At 41.9% G+C, this 9,706-nt stretch overlaps 1 protein-coding gene across 1 annotated transcript; it reads left to right on the forward strand.

The window, feature by feature from the left end:
• The first annotated feature begins 5,706 nt into the window (after positions 1-5,706).
• On the forward strand, positions 5,707-8,991 carry LOC131370603 (uncharacterized membrane protein C3orf80). Its single transcript, XM_058417969.1, has one exon. It carries the CDS (start codon positions 6,352-6,354, stop codon positions 6,886-6,888), a length of 537 nt encoding a protein of 178 aa, XP_058273952.1. The 5' UTR covers positions 5,707-6,351; the 3' UTR covers positions 6,889-8,991.
• The last annotated feature ends 715 nt before the right edge of the window (positions 8,992-9,706 follow it).

A 9,706-nucleotide genomic window follows, 5' to 3' on the forward strand; every position in this document is an offset into this window, starting at 1 on the left:
GCAGGATGTTATAGTCATGTTCGGCAGGTTTAATTAGTCATATTAGTATTTTTTTCACTGGTAGTTAGAGCAAATACCGTTCCTTGTGATGGACTCGGATATTAGGATGCTACTTTGTGCCCTCATAGTCTATGGTGCAAGAGTGTGTGATGTTTGGCCATATATATTACTTCAAAAACTTTTGAGCAGCTTTTATGTGTGTGTGTGTGTGTGTGTTTGTGTTTGGCAGGCTGTATGTGAGTATGTGGTTTTCACACATGTGCTGACTGCTCACATATCCACAGCTGCTGAAGCGGACGATTACGAGTGCTGTCACAGTTCAGCACTTTCTTCTCTAGCAACTGGAAGGTTGTGAGTTCAAACCCCAGCAGCACAGCCAGGGAGCCCCTGTTGAAATCTCTGCACTACCTCCACTGTACGTCGCTTTGAATCAGGTCATCGTGCAGAATAAACAATTTACTTCAGCTGCGTCAATCAGGAATAGGTGGGATGAAGGAAACGTTCTCCCTTCATCCTCGCAACTCCTCCTGTCTCACAGCCCGTCCCTTTTCCGGGACTTTTCGATCCTTCAGAAATCCCACTCGGTCCCTTGGGCCAGGGAATCTCCCCCTCTTGTGCCTGATTGAACACATGAGACGAATTTAAGGACCAGATGAGTTTCCACAGATGATTTTCTCACTAGAGACACAGCTGGAGGCAGGATATGACCTCAGCAATGCTTTTTAATGACACAGGAGACAGGAAGTACTTTTGACCCTTTGATGTTTGAAATGGTTTATTTTCTTCCTTTAATATGCCCTCATCATCAGGCTTATTGTGTTCAGGGTTTTGTTCAAAAGCCGCTTATAAAGTTTGATAGAAATGATGATTTATTTTTTTTCCCCTAACATGAAACGTGTGTATGTATGTATCTTCAGTTCAACTCAGTTCTGTATTACATTTTGTTTTCAGATTTAAAGAGTGAACTAAATAAGCAATAAAACTCAAGAGCCATAGGAAATAATTAAGAAGAATTTAATTACGCTCATTGCTTCCTCTGTAAGCTGTAAGCTGCTGTAAGTGAGGAATAAAACCTGATAGCATGTGATGTGATGTGATGGGAAATAATAAACAGCAGTGTGGTGTGATCCATTCTCACCCTGAGCAGCTTTAGTGTGCATTTAATGTGAAAGAAATGAAAATCATGTCATTAATTACATGATAGGAGCTGTAAACAGTCATCCTCTCTCTCTCTCTCACTCTCACGCTCTCTCTATATATATATCAATAAGAGTGCACCTTAGAGCAACTGGAAAACAAACTCTCCTGACTTTCCTGAAGACTTTCTCCATGATTCCATCTCCATGAAGAGGGGTGTAGAATAAAAGCATCGACACTTTGCAATGTATAACCGTCGAAAATGTTCAGCATCCTTCTAGGTTTTTAGTTTGACCTTTAAATGTTGACATACGCCTCTCTAGAAAACTATCCAAAGGAGCATGGTTTTTTAATAGTCTCGTGAACAGAACATGAACTACATGACTGAATTCTATCCTTTCCTGTCACAGATCTCTTGCTCAGACAGGCAAATCTAGAAAGCCGAATGGGGGGATAAAGCATGAGGGCAAGAGAGTAGTGAATGTAGCGTGGCCGGACAGACCGGCATGGCACACGCCTATCATCAGATGCATGAAGTCGTTCCCTCACACACGTCTTATTCGGGACATTTCTTTTGTAATCCAAACCAGGGCCATATCTGAAAGGAACAGCTCAGAGGTCACACAGATCATGTAAAGGCTAAACGGTCTTTTCCCATTTGTTCCCACATCCTTTATGTCATCATTCCCCCTGATCAGCGCTACTGTATGAAAGAAAGGCGTTGACTTGAGCACTCTGATAAGATTTATGGAACTCGCCTCTAAAAAGCCATTAGACCGCAAAAACTTTTATGCAGGGAGGGGAAGGAAAGATTTTGTTTTCAAAGCAGGCCTGGTCGCTGTCCTATTATCCTGCCAAGACTCATATATCTCTGACAAACACTCACACATGGCTTCGGCCCATCGGAGAGCAGGAAATCTGTGGGAGTGAAATAGTTTCGGGGGTTTTTTTTTGTTGTTGTTGTTTATAATTCCCGTCACAAACTCCAGCTTGATTTTTAGACAATGTAGGTCCTGTGGTTTATTAGCGTATACAATGATGGAGTGATCACTCCCACACGGATGTCCTGCTGTTCTTCATTTCATACGAGGCAGTTATTGCATCCATGCAGCTCGAAAGACGCGCGCACTCGACCATTAATGCACGCACTAGGAGAGACCGAGTCATGAAAGAAAATGACGTCCAATATAAGGAAGAAAATCAATCAAAGCCCTATCTGTTAATAATGCACGATGCGAATCATCAGGCTGATGACAGATTAGCACCACAACGTGCTCAACAACATGCAGGTTAGCAGCAGCACAAGATGGAAAACAATGTAAACTGGGGCTCGAAGGTGAAATCTGGATGTTTCACAAAAAAATCGGTGCCGGAAAAATTCGTCCTGAAACTATTTTTAGAATTAATATCTGCTCTTCGGTGGTGTTTAAGAATTATGATGCAATGGCTTAGTTTAAACCTGGACGTCAGCTTTCCTACATTACCCCTAAATGCTATTCGATGCTGGTGTCACTGGGGCTCTCTACCTAAAAAAGGCGAGACACAGCGTCACTTTAGCTTTTTGTCATGTTCTCTCCCATCTTTATGCTAATACAACCATCATTGCCATCAGCAGCACTTACTAGCCAAGTCTCTGGAGTAAATAGGGGCAACTGGGTCATATTTCTGCTGTGGTGCATTCTGGGAGCATTTTCAGCAACTTCTCCACTACTTCTTCGTTGGAATTCCCATTAAGATAAATTCAAACATCACTGGAGATGGTGAGTGAGAAACAAACTGCTGTTTTTTTTGGTTTTTGAAGCCATCAGTTCAACTAGAACCATCTAGTAGACCTCCAGGGTCTACGGTTCGATCCTGAGCACTGTGGAGTTTCACATGTGCTCCATGTGTCTGTCCGGGTTTCCTCACTTTCCTCCAACCCTCCCAAAAAAACCTTATGTTAGGTGATTATAATCTAAGATGATTTTACATATTCAATCATTTATTAAATCCTGTACATTTTTACAGAGAAATGCCACCAAACCATATCAGACTAGAGAAAAAGCAAACTTGCACTTGACTGGCATGAGAGAGCCACGCTAACTGACGTGTTCACTGCGTCATGTGAAATTCTGAGTGAATATTTGCCTTCATCCTCACATTTAGAGGCTTCTTCAAGTACTTAGTTTCTGTGGTGTAGATACATTTAGCTAAGCTTCAGTTCCTGACACAAGCCACAAGCATCAGCTGTGGTTTCTACCATTAACACTGATGCAACGATTTCGACGTTTACTGGAAAAGAAGAAAAAAAACAAAAACACGGAGAACAGATAAGCCTGATCAATTCAAGGTGAAATTAAAGGACATTGTGAAGCGTGTGTATTTTTTAAGATGCTTTGGGGTGATTTCTTCATTTTTGACACCCCTTGTTTTCTCTTCTTCGAAAGGTGCAGATCTGGAGATTTCTTTTCTGTATAACGGCTTTGAACTGTCCATCATCCAAGCCACCTCGTTTGAGATGATCTTTAGCCATAAAGATGGTAAAATAGCCAAATATGGACTTGTTGTGTTGTTTTATTTCTTGTGATAATGCTGCGTGTATCACATGGCAGAAATTGAGAAATGTGATGCCCCATAAATTAGATCCTGCTTCAGTTCCACTGTATTTCTCAGCGTAATGCTCTGGTAATCGAATCGTATTGGACATCAGCTCTGTTTAGGGGAAACAAATATCGACTGCCTCTTTGAAAAGAAACAAGGGGGAAAGCAGCCCATGAGGCACAGCAAAGATCTCTTGATTTGGTCAAGGACACCAAACCTATTGTGGGGTTTAATACATTTATTGTCTTTTACTGAAGGTTCTCTTTGTGGTAGTTATGCAAGGAATGAAGGAAAATAATCAGTGACAGAGTGGTGTCATGTTTCAGTAATTATTTTTCTAAAACAGCACACAATATAAGTGTTTCTTCTTCCTCGTACACCATAGAAATATGACAATGATTACAATTTTAATATACACTGATCAGGCATAACATTATGACCACTGAGAGGTGAAGTGAATAACACTGATTATCTCCTCATCATGGCACCTGTTAGTGGGTGGGATATATTAGGCACCAAGTGAACATTTTGTCCTTAAAGTTGATGTGTTAGAAGCAGGAAAAATGGACAAGCGTAAGGATTTGAGCAAGTTTGACGAAGGGCCAAATTGTGATGGCTAGACCACTGGATCAGAGCATCTCCAAAACTACAGCTCTTGTGGGGTGTTCCCAGTCTGCAGTGGTCAGTATCTATCAAAAGTGGTCTAAGGAAGGAACAGTGGTGAACCAGGGACAGGGTCATGGGTAGCCAAGGCACACTGATGCACGTGGGGAGTGAAGGCTGGTCCGTGTGATCCGATCCAACAGACGAGCTACTGTTGCTCAAATTGCTGAAGAAGTTAATGCAGGTTCTGTTCTGATAGAAAGGTGTCAGAATACACAGTGCATGACAGGTCAGAGCTGTTTTGGCAGCAAAAAAGGGACCAACACAATATTAGGCAGGTGGTCGTAATGTTATGCCTGGTCGGTGTATTAATAAACAAGATATTGTGTATTTTAACCATATGTAGTTACAAATAATGCTGTGGAACATCTGTTACTTCCTGTTATCACTTATGTTATAGCAGCTAGAAATAGCTATTCCCTCACAAGCCTCCTTCTTTTTTCTTAATGCTAATAAGGGGAAAAAACACTGCAAAATATCGACAATACTCCTGTGGCGGAGTTATTATTATATAACAATTAATATAAACCTGTGATTTGATTAACAGCTGGAATTATTCTAAGAGCTGCTGTTATAGAAAACTAATCAGCACCAGCTGACCATTCAGAATTAAGATTTTAACAGAGATGTAGTTCATACACTTCTAAAAGCCTGTTTATTTTATTTTATTTTTGTCTGTGGTTACTTATTTCTGAATTAATAATTATTTTTTAAAAGATAGATGTACACTATATATAGGCAATGGTTTGTGGATACATGACCATCATACCTATATGTGCGTTTATCCCAGTTCTCCTCAGTTCACCCCAGATGTGTTCAGTGGAGTTTTCAGGTCAGGGCAGGACAATCGAGTTCTTCCAGCTTTGTGCACAGGGGCATTGTCATCATGCTGGAACAGATTTGGGTCTCGATGGGAAATTGTGATGCTGCTGTAGGGTAGAATGACATCCTAGAATTGTGTACTTCCAGCTTTGTGGCAACAGTTTAAAGACTGTAACAGTCAGATGTTCAGATAATTTGGCCAAATCAGAGTAGCTATGTTTTTTCACTTGCACTGTAAGTAAAACTTTTCATTATATACAAGCATATTTTTAATAGTAGTTTAAAAATAGTCAGCAGGAAGGAAAAGCGAGCAAGAAGCAAACCTAAGAAGCAAATTAAAGGTTAGAAGGTGACCTATAATTAATGTATTTTCCAGTACAGTTGGTTCTACTATACAACATAAGAATGACTCATCCACTGAGAATATTTGGTGGTCTATTAAGTGCTGCCCTTATTTTATAGCTGGTAATGTGCGCGTGGCTCTCAGGGGTGATGAGCTCGGCTAATTGCAGTGCCAATAAGCAGTCTAGGTCTGAACAGTAGGCTGCCTAGGGTTAGTATGTCTATAGCGTAACACTCTGTCCCAAATTCACGTGTACTCACTGACCTTAACAGAGCATCAGGCATTTTAAGAAGTGTCTCAAACCCCAGAACGCATCCAATCGGTCTCCAACTGATAGCCTTTCATTTCGGAGGCCCATAAATCAGTGCGAGAGCCATAGCTACTTGTTAGAATTAATTCTGAGAAGAAGTCGTTTGGGACGCGACGCAGTGCATTTTTATCATCGCGGCGGTTCTGACGTAGTACCCCGCGCTCTGTAGACGGGACTGCATGCAGCAGCGCGTGAACTGAACGAAAAAATGCTAATCTGTGGACGAGGATGACGATGATGAGGACTAGGATGCATTGAACGGGACAGCCGGCGACGTCAGCGATCGATTCTCTGTAGCACGTTTATGATGTGAGACGACCGGCTGCACTTTGCAGAGACAGCGAGGAGGGGGGGACCTGCATATCAGCGCGGGAAAAAAAAATCCCGGTAAAGACGCCGCGCACTTGCGACAATTAGCTCAAAAAAAAAAAAATCTGCAAATATAAACATTAATGCATAGCTGATTTCTTTTGGAGCTGTCATCGAAGACTGAAGCATGCGCCAGTTCGCGCTGGACGTCGGGACGTTAGTGACACTGTGTACGGTATGCGTGTGCGACGCGTCGCGCGGCTGCGGGGAGATTCAGTGCGGCGCGCGAGCCAACGGCAGCGCCACGTCGACGGGCTGCTGCGATTTGCCGCTGCGCACCTTCGCCGAGCACGCCAGCTGGCTGGCGCGGAAGCTGTCCGGGCTGCTTATCCTGCTCGCCCTTTTCGCCGTGGGCTACTTCGTGCAGCGGCTCGTGTGCCCGCGTCACCGCCGTCGCGGCCGCGCGCCACAGGAACCCGAATCGCTGTTAGGGGCGCGCGCCACCGCGTCGCAGGACACGCTGCTGGAGCGCTTCGAGGACGGCGGAGGAGTGGACGGAGTGGACGGCTTCACATCGCCCGTTCTACAGCCGCCGGCCTACGAAGAGGTGAAAGACCTGCCGACGTACGAGGAGAGTGTGCGCGCTGCCGGGGGAAGCGTCAGGCCGGCGGGAGTGGGGCGCGAGAGACCGGAAGCAGCCAGGATTTTCAGAAACTCTGTTTGACGGGCATTTTCTATTCTCAAACACTACAACTCATTTATCCCAATTCAAGTGCAATTATAAGTGGTGGCGGTGTGTTTTAAATGTAGGTGAGTCGCTCATGACCCAGAACTTTTCTAGTGCTGTGTTTCTTTTTATATGCTATTTATAAGAGAGACTCTACACACTCTGGACTGTGTATATTTCTGAGTATCTGAGCTGGAAAAAGGGGGGTGGTGGTGGTGGTGGGGGGGGTGGCTGTAGGTATAGTGAAATTTGTGGAATGATATTTTCAGCAAGTGTAACTGAATAAATACTGTAACGAATATTTAACACAACATTAATCTATGATATGAAATGTAACACGGAAATATTCATGCAGTTTTATCTGTTTGGCCGGAGACTGTGAAACTGTCATATGCCTAATACACGACTATTTATTTATTTATTATTATTTTTTGATGCAATGGCTAGGGCGAGAGGCAAAAATAATCATGTATATGGAAATAATACTCGTGATCCGGACTCAGGGTAAAGCAGTAGCCCACACCAGAACCCTTGACAGCTGTGCAGGTGGCTAAATGTAAGGTACACATCTGGGAAGGAAAAAACTGAGTCATATTATAATTCAGTTCAGCTGACCTTAAACTGGCATAGGAAACTGTGCTAATTAACCAAACTAAGTGTATCTTTGGTTAGTGCAGATGTGCAGCAAATGTTACGGAAAGCAGGCCGGGACTTATATAATATTATATTTCCAGCATCGGTGTTTAATAAGGTGTAGCAAATAGTGCAAGACTATTATCTCTTTTCAGAACCTTGGTATTCTAAAAAGATTTAAAAGCGCTTACATCCCAAGTGCAATAAAGTTTAACAAAAAAAAAAGCAAAAAAAAGAAAAGCTCTATGATGTTTCTGATCAAGGCCGGTGGTTTCATGCAGTTCATTAATCCAATTCCCTGTGCCCTGTATCATGTAGCATTTCCCAAAGTTTGCTTGTATCTATTATGATAGGCCAGTAATGCACAAGGCTTTAACATAAACACATTACTCAGATACACGGTCATTAGGTTACTAGATCTGATGCATAAAAATGGTTTTGGCAATTAAATGTTGAAATCCATTATCAAACTTCCTCTGTAAACAGACAATTTGTGTCAGCAGTGCAGTTATTCAATACGGCTCTAGCTGTTCAAATAGAGGAAAAATTGAGCCCAGATCAATGGGCATCATGGAGCATTAGAAGAGCAGGACTCCGGTGTTCAAGCTGCTTTTTGAGACTCGATGCAGCCCCCTTTCTAAAAGTGCTTTTAATTATAAATTATAAATTAGAGCTATTCTTGCACACACCTTGCTATGGATTTCCACACTTGAAGCAACCACCAAAACTGAGTTCAGAGTCTTTGACCTCTATGAAAATGTGCGAGTGCCCCAGCGAGACGTGTGCACTTAGGACAGGGTTTTACAGAAAGTGAGGCGTTCCTCGTTGAGTCATGGTCTGGCGTTTCGATAGCCATTCCATCGCTCGTGCATTAAGACTCTCTTTTCTGACATTCAAGAGTTCCCAGAAGTGGACTTCTTGTTAAGACTGCCCTCTTCTAAGTTTTCACTGAGCACAGAGGAGCAATGGCTTCCACAATGAAAGCTGGGGAGTGGACAGTGCATGAATCAATTGGCATGATTTTAATTTGTAGAAGTATAAGGACAGGCTCTACTAACATTAATCCCATCTGAGCATGTTGCGTGCAGTTTTCCCTTTAATTAACGTCCTATTTAACCTGCTCATCCGGTTAGAACACAGGCGTGTCCGCATAAAAACTAGTAGTTACTTCAAGATTCCACATTTCACCTTCTCATCGATCAGAGAATCAGACAAAATGCCGTGTTCAAGGGACTGGATGCTATTCATAAGGTTTCATAAATTCCTTGCACATTTATAAATTCTGTGATATTATTCAGAACTTACAAGGCAATAATCTGATGAATGTACATAAATATCATTACTTGGATATGAAAAGAATATATACATATATATATGTACACAGAGTCTTGCCCTGATTTTTTTCAGAACATCAGGAATATGAGAAATACCATGTTAACAAATATCTACTGGTGTACAGTGCATCACTTTAAGTCTAATAAAGACTTCAACAAAAACAGTCCTTCCTGACTATATAACTATTATTATTATTATTATTATTATTATTATTATTATTATTATTAATTACTCATTAGTACTGATTAAAAAAATTTCACATCCATTTGGCAGTAATGTAAACTACAGTAAGGCAAAATGATACCATTGTTATGAGGAGGTGGGAGGAAGGGGGGGGGGGGTTGTGTATGGTGGATTAGGGGTCACTTATTTTTGCCGCTATGGTTTCTATGGTCACCGCAAAGCCATACAATTTTTTTTTTTTTTGTCTGATCACCTTTATCTTTTAATGAAAAATTTCTAGCGAGGATGACTCCACCCACACCCACAGAGCACATAGGCTTACTAAATTATATGATGACATAAAAAAGAAAAGAAGAGAAAAAGGTGAGAACGCTCTGCTCCACCGTCATCATAACGACAAGTGAGGGAATATATTTTGCAAGAATTGCATTCGATGCTCAAGCACAATTCCAGAGACTAAGGAGCATTTAAGCTGTTCAGCACATTACTAAGACTTTAATTTGTCACATATTATCGTTTGCTTTTCATGTTCTCCACCCGAGAGCATTATTTTCGGTGAGATTACATTACACTGCACCTTTTAATCCTTACTTCTTCTTTATTTCCACCCCCCCTCCCCCTCCCCCTCAGTTTGGTGCACAGTTTGCCTTTACTTAGTTCAGTC

The sequence above is a fragment of the Hemibagrus wyckioides genome, linkage group LG20 (genome assembly GCF_019097595.1).
Source record: "Hemibagrus wyckioides isolate EC202008001 linkage group LG20, SWU_Hwy_1.0, whole genome shotgun sequence".
NCBI classification, from domain to species: Eukaryota; Metazoa; Chordata; class Actinopteri; order Siluriformes; family Bagridae; genus Hemibagrus; species Hemibagrus wyckioides.

What these genes read in the sequence shown, in the direction of transcription:
- LOC131370603 (XM_058417969.1), top strand. Translation starts at nt 6,352, where the DNA reads ATGCGCCAGTTCGCGCTGGACGTCGGGACGTTAGTGACACTGTGTACG.